Source organism: Arvicanthis niloticus, chromosome 28 (assembly GCF_011762505.2).
Source record: "Arvicanthis niloticus isolate mArvNil1 chromosome 28, mArvNil1.pat.X, whole genome shotgun sequence".
NCBI lineage: Eukaryota > Metazoa > Chordata > Mammalia > Rodentia > Muridae > Arvicanthis > Arvicanthis niloticus.
Genome location: NC_133436.1, coordinates 14,839,779 through 14,854,025, shown reverse-complemented (window position 1 = coordinate 14,854,025; position 14,247 = coordinate 14,839,779). Strand labels below are relative to the sequence as shown.

Below are 14,247 nucleotides of genomic sequence, written 5' to 3'. Positions count from 1 at the left end.
GCCTGTTGGTGTCCCACCCCAGAGTTGTCCTGGAGCAGGAAGGCAGCTGGCTCTTTAAGGGCAGTTGCTTTATGCTAAAGCTCTTTGGAAGCTTTGAACAATGGGCTTCCAGGAAGAGTCCACTGGAAGGAACTGGAAAACAAATTTTGCCATCAACGGAACAGCGCTTATAGGCATCCTTTAGTGAACAAGCAAAAGAAACCCCCTACTGGCTTGCTTAAATATATTTGACTACCTTGAACCAATTTGAAAGGATGCCTCCTTCTTGTCCCTCCTACCAGGACATCAGCCAGTCCTTTTCGGCTCCTGTTCCTTCTTAATTCTCTGTGTAGAAGATGCCAAAACTAAAAGCATCCAGAAAAGTTCTGCCTCTCTGTGTTCTCAGCTGTAGAGTGAAGTCATCCTTCATCCCACGCAGGGCAGAGAATCACAGTCTGCCATCTTGCTGAAAACTAGCACATCTCCTTCCCAATTTTTAAAACTGTTGCTCATCCATGCATATCTGTATGGAAGACTTTTGGTGACAGGGTTACAAAATCTTAAGTCAGACGCTGGGACCACAAACAGCACTGTTCTGAAGGCACACTTCTATATGCTTAACCTCAAATAAAACCCACGAGTATTATGGGGCAGTATAAATGCAGATGCAGTTTTAGTTTGTATTTTTGGTTTCTTATAATCTTAGCAAGTTCTTTGGAAGGTCCTTGTAATTGATTCTAGGAATCTCTGGACTCTCATACACTGCAGATCTCTTAATGGAAGAAATCATCACTTATTGATTTTGTAGGTTTGGGGCCTAAATAGACTCGAACTGGCCTCCATCCAATTAGACTATTATAATACTCAATGAGAACATGGAATTGCCAACTCAAATTTCAACTGAAATATGTAACAGGTGAAGATGCTGTTACTATCGAGTTTAAATCACAATAAAATACATCCCCTTCCTTTAAACCAATACCTTCCCAAATTAAGCTCCTTCTTGTTTTCAGAAGACATCATCTGTCTCTAAACCCCAAGCTTCTTGAGTAACCTTCCGGATTTGTTGGAGCAGTGCAAGATCAAACACAAGGCCAGTTTCCGTGCCAAAGAATGGATGGGTGCCTAGATTTTAAGTGAAGAGAACATCCCCTCTGTACCCATTGACAGGGTTGAGTGCACCCAATCCAAGGTGCCATGGAGTTAAGAAGCCCCAGAATGTTCGACCATAGCTTGTTTGCCAAGGTGTTTGATGGAGCATGTCATCCAGGTGAAGCTTCTTTGTAATCGATTCCCTCCCCAGTAACCCAAGTGAGCACTGGTGAATTTTCAGAAAAAAGTGTTAATTAGCAATGCTGGGCAAAATAGAGCTGATAGAAGCTTCATGGGTACTGCAGCGAGAACGTGGCGGGCCAATCGGCAAAAGCCCTGAGAGGCACATGGAAGCAACTGGTGCCCTAAGAAACACCACCTTAGCCATTCAGAAGGCTTAGGTGGCAGCCTAAGCTAATTAGGGGAGCAGATAGATTTGGTATTTGTGAGCCAACGGTGATGAGCTACTCTTGCTTCTAACTACTTCCTCCCTTATCAACAACATCCCCTTTTGTCAATCAGAGGGCTGGATCTGTGCTTTTCTCAAAGGACTGCTGTGGGATGTTTTCATCTCTGGTCATGGCAAATCCACAATTGATTTGTGAGAGAAGGGGAATTAGCTGATACAATGCTACCTACAGGATATGATTGTTTTATCTTGTGGGTGGATGGCTAAGAGGACATAAGACGACCCACAGATGATCATCATTATTATCTGCCTAGGTCCCAGGGAAGCTTATTCCATATTCCATTATTGATATTTTATTATGGATTGTTGAAAACAAAAACAGAATTCTGTTTTCAAATAAACCAACCAACCAAACACAAAAATAAAAGCAGGGGCAGGGGATTACAGTAAAAGGGGGCTTGAAACCGAATGCATATAAAACTACTCTCTGTTACTTCAGCTGAGAAGTGATGACTCATAAGATAGCCAGCCCCACACTGCACGGCTAATAAACCAAAACTATTATTGAGGGGCGGGGTTTACAGCTATACATTTTCTCATCTCCATTTAGATTTCTTCTCAGTGGTGATAAGCTTCCAAAAGGGGCAGATATTTTATAGGGAACCAGCTGGAACTATGACGGAAAACCTGGCTACTAGAAAAGTATGTTCATTTCACAAAAAGAAAGAAATTACAAAATAAAATAAAATTAAAAAAAAAAACAAAGAAAAGAAAGAAAACAGTTTTCTGGGGGAACATAAGCTGAGTGGTGGAAGGTCAAAGGCGTACAGACACCACACCAACAACAAAAAAGGCGAAGCGTTGCTAACTGCAGGGACAGTGGCGATCCAAGAGGCAAGTGTGAGGTGCAGTGGCAGTGGAGTATAGGGCAAGGGCTGACCCTGAATTCAGAGTGAAGGAGCTCCCCAAGTGTGAGGAAGGTAAGCGTGTTGCCAGGAGCTGAGTGATAGGGAGAGCGGAAGAGGCTAGAAAAGTGCTGTGTAATTTTAAATGAAGAACACCAAATTTGGCTTGGCCATTTTGAAAATCCAAAACCCACAATCTGGATAAAACAGAAAGATAAAATAAAAAAAAAAAAAAACAAAAAAACGGGGATGTTAGTATATTTTATGCAGATTTGTGGGTTCTGTGAGGAGTGAAATAATTCACTGATCAGTTACCTGCCTTCTTGTAAAATCGAGAAGGAAGGAAAGAGGATGATAAAATCTGCCATGAACCAATAGCAGTTGTGCCACTAATTGAATCACATATTCACGGACAACACAGAACATCTTTTGATCTGTAAGACCAGATGGCGTAAATACAAGGAAACAAAATTTTGATGGAAGAAAACTTCCACTATCAGATTTACCTGTTCTCTATGGACAAACTTCTCTTCCAGTTTACTAAGAAGGGGTGAAATATCTCTGCTAACCCCTGAGACACACCAGATTGGAGGCTTCCCTAACTCATGGGCAATTTTTATCATCCTCTTCGGGGAGGGGGGTCTAGAACAGGTGGAAACCAGGAGAACAAGGTACCTGCTCTTTGGGCTGCTGACAGAGGGTCCAGGCTGTGAGAGACTACATTTGCCTCGTGGCTGTTTGCAATGAACAGGGGGTAAAGAAAGAAGAATGTTCAGTCTAGGCAAATAAAGACAAGCTAACCAATGAGAACAACTAAGAAGGCAGCAAAGGGCAAACAAATCAAACGCAATGATCGGTACCCATGGACCAAGGAAACTGGCTTTTCTTCAGTGGAAGGAGTGGGCTGGACTCGTATATACAGCGTCAGCCATTAATTCAACGCGTGGTGCGATTTCGGCTTACGCCTGCGATGGGGGGTGCAGTTTCTGCCACTCCTCCTAGCTAAAGCACAGATAATTACTCTCTGTTATAAGATTCTCTGTGCATCTAGTAAACATGAAGTTCATGTAAACATGAAGTCCATTGTTCTGTATATTTCAGAAATAATTCACATAGGCTTTTGCATTTTGGCAACTTTGAGGGCACAGAGCCGATAGTAAGAATTTGAATAGGAGACTGAGATGGAGCTCCACATGTCACACCCTCCAGACAAATCGAGGCTAAATTTTGAATCGAAAAGCCAGTGTTCCTTCACATTCTTAAACTAGGATCTATATGAAACTAGTGAATGTTGGTAAAAACACAAATAAAAGTCTAATAAGGATAACACATGTATCAGCATAGAACGTAAGTATATATGACAAAATACAAATGAAATTATTACTTCTATACTCTAAGGAGAAGTGGAATGAATATACTTATAAAGCCAGACCAAAAAAAAAAAAAATCAAACAAAACGTAAAAACAAGTTCCTATACACAGAGAACCGAGATACAGAGGGGAGCAGGGGACAACTTTGTCTTTTATCCTCTGTGTGCTCTGATGAGGCAGTTTGCACCACGGGCTGGGTATGGTGTTGGCTTGAGTAGTTGCCCTTTTAGGGTTAATACCCAGAAGCCCTTGGGTGTCATCCCTCAGAAGCCCATTCTCTTGAGAGTCAATGCAACTTCATGGGTCCTATCAGTTCAGTGACTCACAGATGCTAGTGATTTACCTCTACTGTTTGAGGCACTTCTGGGCACGACAACCCACATTTGTTAGTGGACATGCTGGTGGTAATTTGAAGAAGGGAGCCACCAAGGGTACACATGAGAACCATTTCTAGAAATGGCCATTTGCTCAAATAAAAAATATTCTTCCTGCATATTAACTATACGTTGAGCTCATTAAAAGGGGAAAAAAACATAAAAACAAAACCAAAATCACTCCTTTTTTATTCCTGAGAATAAGCTACAAGGCTGGAGACATAGATTTACATGGGTAAATTGTAAATCTTTCCTGTTTGGGGGCTCGTGTTTTAAGCCTGTGGACCCCGTAGACACGAAGCCTGTCACACCTCACACTTCCCACCCATGGGCCAATTGGAAAGGGCCAACGGAAAGTTACCGATTTCTGTCTGTTTGGAGTACTTCTTCCAGATGTGGGGCTCACAGATCCCGAGGTATCCAGCTCATCTGCAGATGACCATGAAGACAAATCCTGCGAGACAAAAAAGGGCATGTTCAACAACTCCACATCCCAGAGCACCGAGGAACTCAGTTCCCTCTTCACCTTCATTCCCCTTCATCTCCATCACAAAGACCAGGCTATCCACAGGCAAACCTGATTCAGATGACAAGAAGGAAGCCTAGTTCTTCTAGTTTATTATTGGTATAAGTATATTATTGGTATAGTATTATTATTGGTATAAGTTTGGCCCTTCTGGAAAACATAGCTAGTGTTTTAATTTTGTGGCTTTTGTTATCTCTTTGTGACAGTAATCAGCCAGGGCTGATTACTGGCTTGGGGAGGGGGGTTTGCTTGGTAAGAAAGTCCCCTTTACAAGTGCAGGTCACTCAGGACAGACAGACAGACAGACAGACAGACAGCGTCCAATTCATTTGTGTTCGAAACAAGTGAGAGCTGCTTAGGAATCTGCTTCATAAGACCAGGAAAACTGCACTGTTTCTACTCTGCTGTGACTGGGGGTGGGGTGGTGGTGGTGGTGGGCACTGTGCTTTAAATACTTCCAGACTAATGAGCAGTTTCGTGTTTGTGAAAAGATTTCACAACTGAATGTCTGAAATCTTACCAAGCTCCACTATATCTGTAGGCACACGTCTCAAAACTAACAATGTGACTGTGTTAGTTTATTTAAGGGGAAAAATGGGCCAAAATAAACACACAGAGGACCATTTCAGTGAATGGATGAATGACTAAACAACGAGATTCAAAAGCAAGAGTCCATGCTCTCCTCAGTGTTTAACACAAAACGCACACGCAATGACCACGCTCATCTGTCACAGCTGTATATCGGAAAACATGTCATTTCTTAAATAAACGGTTGAAATTAAATGCCACAGTAGTCACAGCAACAGGGTTGGAGGTAGCAGGCTGAAGAGGTCTCTTGCATTTCACAGAATCAAAAGCACCGTCCTGTTATAAAAGTTTACGAGTCTGCTTTTGTATTCCGAGAGACAGCTCTTGAAAGAGCGGTGACAGAGAGTGGCCACTCTGGGTCTGATAAGTGGTACATCCGAGCCTTTCTACGACAGGTGGAGATACGGTGCTTCAGGCTCCTGTGGGAGACGTGATGCTGCACAGTGTCTGAGAGGACTTACCTGCTGACTGCTTGACATATCTAGTAACTTCTCCAGATCCTTGATATGATGGCTGACCTCCTTCAGGAGAAGTTTGAGCCGGTTTCCAATCACGTGGACTTTTTCTTTGGCTTCTAGACAATCTGAACCCTCAGCATTCACCAAGAGTTGGCGCGACATGTCTTGTAGTGAGGCCACTCTGAGTTGGGACTTCAGCAGCTCCTGCTTTATTTGCTGTGTGTATAAGGAGATATTTCTTTAAGATGTTTTGGTACTTAGAGGAACTTGCCTGCATGGGCTATATTGTATCTGAACCTCCCATGGCAGGCAGCCTCCAAACAGGACTGAAGCTCATGGAATGTGACATGGGGACTCCATGCTAACCTTCATGGCCAAGCATGTTCTAAAAGACCTCAAAATCCCTCTAAGCTCAGGGTTCTCACTGGGCACATGGGTTTATAGTAAGAACTATGGGAAGTTTAAACTGAGTAAGGGACGTGAAGATATTGACAAAAGAAAGTCCTATGAAAATGTGGTCTAAGATAATCTGTTTGACAGAAAAATAAAACATTAAAATCTAGGTACGGTGAAACTCAAGTATACCTAGGCATACGCTGAGGTCTAGTTAAATCTTTTTAAATACTCTCTGGTGATTTACAAGTTTTTGCCAGAGGTCAAAGTTGAATAAAAATATATGAGGACCATTGTCTCCTATTGGTTTCAAAGCTATTGCTGATAGTGAATAAAAAGTAATTCAATAGTTTAGGTTAATGGGTTCTCAGTACTATGACATAACATTGTAAGGCCACAGAGACAGACAGGATGCAAAGCACGTTCTAGTAGAATTCAAGCCTGATTCCTTATTATCTGTAGAAATTACCCAGCTACACTGTCCTTGAATATGGATCTGCACAGTAAATTTAGTGCCAGATAAAGCTTCTATGAGAGAGATATATTTTGGTTTTATAAGATACGGCAATAAGTTATCACATAGCTTTCTGCAAATTTCCCAACAATGCTCGTCTCTCTTACCCGGCCTGTCTTATTCCTCTCACATTGACTTAACTATCTCATTTCACTTAAATAGCTTTGATTTCAGTTTTACAATAAGCCACTAAGTACACTGTGGTGTATACTATTAACTATCAACTTGACAGAATCTAGAATCACCTGTGGCACAAGTCTCTGGCCATTCCTATAGGGAATTGTCTTGGTTGTGAGAGGGGCCATTCCTGAGACTGCATAAATGGAGAAGACGAGCTGAGTGCCTGCCATCCATCCATCCATCCATCCATCCATCCATCATTCATTCATTCATTCATTCATCATTCTGATTCCTGGTGGTGGATGCAATGTAGCCAGCTGCCAGAATAGACTTCACCCTCCAATTAGGAGCCAGCAAAACCTTTCCCCCTAAAGTTGCTTTTGTCAGAATATTTTATTTTACAGCAACAGAAAAAAAAAAAAAAAAAACCCAGACATATGCTTTGAGGCTCCATACATAGCAAAGAAATTCTGGACCAAGAGTTTAAGTATATTTCCCTAAAACAGCTGCCTTAATAGAAACAATGGATCTGAGATAAAGAACACTTAAGACTATCACAATTGAGTAATGGCTAATCATGTTGGCCTGGGTAATTTATACATATTTGTTTCATGACTAGAAACCCTACAGAACTAAGCTAAAGACTTTGGTTAGAGCATAAGTTAAGAGTATGGAAAGGCTTTTTTTTTTTTTTTTTTTTTTTTTTTTTTTTATGTATCTTAAAAACAAATACCCAGAGTTCTCACCATGAGTTGCTTGTGATGATCCTGAAGTGTCTCTGGGTCAAGGGTTGAATCAATGGGGACAATTTCATTTTTCCTTCTGTCAATGTTTTCTAGCATGAGAAGCAAAGCGTGGCTCATTTCATGGAAATCCTGGAAACACAGAACATAAAATAATAGCAGATATAAAATTGTTTTCTCGAATATATTTCAAATTCATTCTTCCTTCCCTTTCCTTCTTCTCTCCTCTACTCCTCTCTCTTCACTCTCTCTCCTCTCTCCTCTCTCCCCTTCCCTTCCCTCTCCTCTCCTCTCCTCCCCTCTTTTGCTTTTTCAAGACAGGATTTCTCTGTGTAATAGCATAAGTTTCTGGCTGCCCTGGAACTCTCTTTGTAGATCAGGCTGGCCTCAAACTCAGAGATATGTCTCTTTTTCTGCCTCTGCTTTTCTGGGATTAAAGGTGTGCACTACCACCTGGCTTCAATCCTTTTCTATGGTTATCAACAGTAAACACATAGCACCATAGTAACCAGCACATGACCCTTCTCTGAGGAAGGCCCCTGCTTGTTACAGGAGGTATAGTGGCTATGGCCTTGCCTCAGCAGCCCTGTTGTAGCTGGCACAGTATGATTTTATCTGTTTACTTAAAGCTTCTAACTTATCCTTGTGGGAGCATCTAGGTACAAAGCACACTGACATTAAAACACGTAATTTCTGAGAAACAAAACAAAATAGATAATCTGGAAAGAAACAACTCTCCTCTATGTGCTCAGATCTTTCTATTTTTTAAGGCACAGGCTCAATCCTATATCCCCTTTGTTCACTTTCTTACATCCTTACTTGACATTGATGAGCTCCTGTACACAAGGCACTGCCTGCAGTAGACACGGCAGGGACACAGGAGCAGGGACACCCACTTCCCAGGAGGCTGCCCCTCCTGCCCTATCTCACTGCATATGGTCCAAGGCTGGCAGAGCCGTGATGTTCTGTGTGACCCGGCCCTTGACCTTCTGATCACTTCCTGTCTTGCTGCCTATAACCTGGCCATACTGCCTTCTTGCCTGCTCATAAAGAGACAATACCTGTGAATACCTCATAGACCTCCCATCTGCTGAACTCCTTCATAACAACCACCTTTCAGCATCAGTCAGATGTTCACAGAATCCTTTGCCCTCCCTAATGTGATGGTTTTTCTCCAGTATGGTCCCACCCATACCTATCAATTCTCTGGAAAACTATTTCCTTACCTTAGGTTTATATTCCACTTATTTATGTGTATGTGTGTGAGGGGCATTTATTATATACCATGACACACATGTAGAGGTCAGAGGACAACTTTCAGTTGTCAGTTCTCTCCTTCCACCACATGAGTTCCAGGTTAGTGGCAGGCACCCTCACCCACTGAGCCATCCTGTCAGTTTCTTCTTAGATTGTATTGTTATCGTCTCTTTAACTGAAGCACAGACTAGGCTGTATCTCAACCTCTCTGAGCATAATCTGGCACACAGAAGAAACTCGGCAAATCCTGACGTAAATAGATGAATAAAGATCTGTCATGCTTGCTTTGTTGTGCAAAACTTGCCTGTCTAAATGTTAGGTAAGTGTGTTTTGAGTGAATAAATGACACGAATGAGTCAAAGGATTGTCCACTTGGTGAGCACTGGTTTTTATCTAGAGAGATTAGACAACACTCCTTGAACACAGCTCACAGGTATGGATTCCCCCCTAATAAGGACAGTTACCTCATTCAAATGCTGCCTTTGAAGAGTGGCCACATCCTCTGAGCAACTGTAATGTTAGTGTCTGGTCTGGTGTCATCACCAGCCCAAAGCCCTACCAACCTGGCACTGCATCAGTGCATTCTGCAGCAAACCTCTCCAGTCCTCCAGCAGAGAGCACACTCGGTCCCATCTCCCGTTCATCTGGGATAAGCGATCCTGCAAGTCATGGCTCTCCTTGCTGTCGGCCTGGGTGAACTCAGAGCTGCAGAGATTGATGGAGAGGATGATGGCTTTGCGGTGGTCCACGGCTTTCTGGAGCTCCTAAAGGGAAAAATCAGGCAAGAACAGGGACGGAAACATTGTTTCAAAAGCACTTTGAAGACTCTTGAAAACATTTTACGCAGAGATGGAAAGAGCTCTGTTGTTAAAGGCAGAACTTGACTGCAATCCCCAAAATCCACATTAAAAAGACCGGGTTTGGTGATGCATGTTGTAATCCTGAGCTGGGCATGGAGACTGGAAGACCACTGGGGCTTATAGGACACCCAACCAGTGTAGCCTACTTTTTGAGATCTGGGTCAGTTAGGGACCCCATGACAAGTAAAAAAGCAGAGAGCATTATCAGAATCACACCCAAGGGTCTTCTGTCCTTTACATGTACACATACACGTGTGCAACCATACACGTGCACACACACATACACACACACACAATCCAGGTTTCAAGTGTTCACATGAAAAAAGATGTTACATTTTCATGTACTGTTACATTGTCAGGATGTTTTACCAGGTCTCTGCAGAACGGGAATTAGAAATTACAAAGGGAAAAGGGCTCCCAAAGGGAAGAGGGGCCTCACTGAGGATGATGATGGTCAGTACAATGAATGAACGAGTCTGGAAAACGGAACCCACTGTGGGAACCGTCAAGCACAACAAAACTATAGGTTTAGCTCTACAGTTTGAAGGAGGACAACATTGGACTTTAAAAACATTTCCAAGTGCGACAGTCTTATTTCACTAAACCAATGGCACTCAAACTTCTGTGTGCGAGAGTGAAATGAGAGGCACTTTGGGTTCTGATGCTCTGGCCTCCAAAGGCCTGAAAGTGCAGGCACGTTGGGCTGCACGTTAACGAGGACTCTGTCAAAGGCCACACTGGTGCTGTGGTGAAGAAAATTAATTGGCTACTTCATGATTTAATCAACTTAGTTGGACCTCAAAGACAAACAAACAAACAAACAAACAAGGCAACGAAATAAGCCGAGAAACCAAATCCCTAGGAAACAACAAAACAGTTTAGAGTTTTTAATTCTGAAAGGTTAGAGTCTCTGCATGCTGGTAAATAGCCAAAGATCTTTATGAGGTGAACAATTCTGGAGATCACACTATGCAGGGTAAATTTTCTTATAATTATTTCTGTCATGTTCCTAACTCAACTTAATTTTTTTTTTTTAATTTCCAATAGATCCTCAACCCAATTCTCCTGATGCTACCACAGAGACATACATCAAGCATACATCAAGAGATGGTACCAGAGCAGCAGTGTGGCCTTTGACACAGTCACTGTTAACTTGCAGCCCAACGTGCCTGCACTTCAGGCCTTTGGAGGCCAGAACATCAGAACCCAAACAGCTTCTCATTTCACTCTCGCACACAGAAGTTTGAGTGCCATTGGTTTAGTGAAATAAGACTATTGCTCTGAAAAGTTCTTGATTACTCCATGGAACTGCTGACAGAAAATATTGATCTATTGACAGAGGATTGGGAAAAGGTGAGGGACAGGTGTCTTCTGCTCGCCACACAGGATGACATCCAAGATCTTACTTTATGGCCTCATTTTGTTTAAGACCGAGATCCTGGTCAACAATAGGTGTCTTCTTTTAAAGGGACCTGTTTATAATGCAATGCTACCTAAATACACTGCTTCAAAAACAGCAGAGAAGATGCATTTCATTATGTGGCTCCTGTAACTCACATCCCTCACAGGTGCTTTGTCCTGGAGGTCATGGGGATGGCTCAGAGAGCATCCCTTTGGATAATACTATGGGGATTTGAATGCAGAAAGAGTCATTTCTGTGTCGGGAAGTTCAAAGGAAAGCAACATGGTCATCAAAAGAAAAGCTACAATAGCATCAATATGGAATGAATAGCATATACTACAGAGCACGGGAGCACAAAGGGAACATGCTCATTATCCCAGGAGGCTTTGTTCTGAGGAGAAACATGTTTTCATGTTCTCCAGACAAAAATTACAGGAGCTACAGAGCTACTAAAAACAATTGCAGCCCTGGTCTACAGGGTACTCTCGAGGGTCTGGGAGCGAGTACAGCGATATGGGAGAGAATGTCTAAGAACTAGACCTGTAATTAAGGGACAATGTCAGTGCACTCACAAGCCCAGGACACAATCAGGGGTCAATGCCAAGTGTCTCACCACAGAAACACAACGGATTTGTTTTGTTGGACTCGTTTCTATGTGATCGTTTTTGCCATGGTCCTAATGAATTCAGTAACTTTCAATGACCAGAGAAGCTCACGTGATTTCACTAGGTGTCTCCCCCAGACTCATACTAGAGTGATGTTGGGAATGATTTCTTTCCAGCTCTACACAGAAATGTGTGAGGCTCTGATCAGACCTGTATTCCTTTTATGAAGAAATTGAATAGGTTCTAGAGGTCCCAGGTCCTTTATTGAACTTAACTGGCCATTTCTTAAAATACTAAATAATTAAGCTGCTAACTGAAAGTTCAACATGGTCATCATTGTCTTCTTCTCCTTCTCCTCCTTCTTCCCCTGCTTCCTCCTCTTCCTCCTCTTTTTCCTTCTCTTCCTCCTCTTCTTCCTCTTCCTCCTCCTCCTCCTCCTCCTTCTTGACTTTTTAAAACCAACTTCATAAACAGCTTGTGTTTGAGATGGTTGGGGAAATAAAGAATGTTCTATTCATTCTTATTAGACATTATCTGAATATAAAATGTCTCCAACAGTTTCATGTGGTGAATGTGACTCCCTAGTTGGGGCAGTTCTAGAAATTTAGGAGCTAGTACATAACTAGTAGAAATAGAGTTGTCTTATTCAAAGGCTGTATATGGTTCCCCAGCTATTTCTTCTTGCCCTGGTTCCCAGATGCTATGAGGTGAACAGCAGCTTTCTCCACATATACCTGCTACTATGATGTTCTGTAGATGTGCACGAGGCCAAGCTAAGTAACCACCAACTAAACCCTCAGAAACCATCAGTCTTCTCTTGCTTCTTATAGGGTTAATTCCATTAGGTTGTTTCTGTCACACTGCTCAGAAGATTAACCCAGATACCTTCTGGCTGTTGTCCCGAGGAAGTGAAGAACCAGAGACAAGTTATGAATGGATGGGTCAGGGACATGGTACTGCCAGTAAATGATTTCATTGCACAAGTATGAGTATCTGAATTTGATCCCTATAACATGGGTAAAACAAACAAACCAGGGCACAGTAGAGTGTGCTTACAATCCTTATGATGGACAGGCAGGAAGTAGGAAGATCCCTGAAGCTCACTGGCTAGCCAACATAGCCAATGTACCCATTATAGCCAATGAGAGACTCTGCCTCAAAAAAGACAAACAACCAAACAAAACAATCTCTACAACCACAATGATGAATACAGAAGGGAGATTGTCCTCTGGTCTCGACAAGCATGGGCACATATATGTATGTACTTCTGCACCTACATAAACATATTGACATACATGTACACACGTGGCCACACACAGTGTATACACACAGATACACACACACACACACAAAGGCAGAGACAGAGAGTCAAAGAGAGACAGAAAGAAACTTGTTGGCTGTGACACACGACAATGGTCTTCGGCTGTGGAAGGAAAGCAGGACAGGTAGGTACCTTGAGCTTTTTGATGTGAGACTTGATGGTGTGGATGTCAGTGCTGAGCGCCAGGTGCCGGAGCCTGTCCAGTTCCTCCTCCGTCTCTCCTAGCCAGGCCCAGATGTTGTTGAGGTCGGAATTAAACTGCTGCCACTTCTGAAGGTTCTGCTTCATCCTCAACTCCTTGCTCAGTGCCTGGGCCTGCAGGAGCTCCCAACGGTCAATCACACCTGGCAGGGCATGCACAGAACAGTGAGCAGAAGTTCTACACCCGTGAGGTTTAGGAAACACATTAGATATATATGGTGGGTAACTTCAAAGAGCAACAGAAAGGACAATTATGTCACTGATCATTCCTGCTGCCATCTGTTAAATGGGTATAATGGCTCTGACTTCCTATTGTGTTCTCTGTGTTCTCCAGTGACAATCGTGTACATTTGCCACCTAGGATTTAACACCACGACAAGCTTTATGGAGGGATTCAGAGTGTGTGAAGAGATCAATCCATCCTTGATTTCTTTCTGTAGTAGTACCCTGGAAACATGTACAAGAAACTGACAATGGACATCAGACAGGGCATTCGATTAAATGGAGCAGAAGAAGAGACATCATGACACTCTCTGTGTCCATCTGCTGCCGTGGGATACAATGCTGTAGAGGGAGGTTAAGCGGCCGGTGGAGCCTGGTGTGACAGAGTGGTTTGGGATCTTGTATATCGCTCCCTCGAGCTGAGGGCACTGTGCTCACCAGCTGTCTGAGTCTCTGTGCTGTTGAGGTTAACGAAGCCAGGAAAGCTCTCTTCTTCCGCCAGCGTGTGCTCCAGTCTCCTCACGGAATCTATGCTGCCGCTGCATTCACCCAGTAGCTTCATCTGTGTAGACAAAAAGCCTGCCCTGTCACGTCAATCCTCACAAGCACAAAGTGCTTCAGGACAGCATCTTTGTGGTCCCTCAACAAGGTAGTGGCTATTTTACTTCTTAGTATAGCTCTAGTAAAATTAAACAGAATTCAAAACTATGCTCTTCACACACTCTGCATCCCTTCATAAAACTTGTCCTGGTGTTAAATCCTGAGTGGTGAATGTACTTTACACCACTGTTACTGGAGAACACAATAGGAAGTCAGGGCTGCTATACCCATTTAACAGATGGCAGCAGAAATGATCAGTGACATGACTGTCCTTTCTGTTGCTCTTTTTGTTTCTCTCTCTCTCTCT

General features: G+C 42.8%; 1 protein-coding gene across 6 annotated transcripts in view; it reads right to left on the bottom strand.

Moving 5' to 3' along the window:
- Syne1 (spectrin repeat containing nuclear envelope protein 1) overlaps nt 1-14,247 on the bottom strand; it is a 478,529-nt gene that overhangs the window by 6,091 nt on the left and 458,191 nt on the right. For all 6 annotated transcript variants that reach the window (XM_076926749.1, XM_076926750.1, XM_076926751.1 and 3 more), the window contains 7 exons: nt 13,779-13,902; nt 13,050-13,261; nt 9,293-9,493; nt 7,476-7,604; nt 5,706-5,918; nt 4,492-4,584; nt 3,061-3,119 (listed from right to left, as the gene is read on the bottom strand). In XM_076926749.1, the coding sequence (XP_076782864.1) occupies nt 3,061-3,119; nt 4,492-4,584; nt 5,706-5,918; nt 7,476-7,604; nt 9,293-9,493; nt 13,050-13,261; nt 13,779-13,902 (1,031 nt within the window). The remainder of the gene's footprint in view (nt 1-3,060; nt 3,120-4,491; nt 4,585-5,705; nt 5,919-7,475; nt 7,605-9,292; nt 9,494-13,049; nt 13,262-13,778; nt 13,903-14,247) is intronic.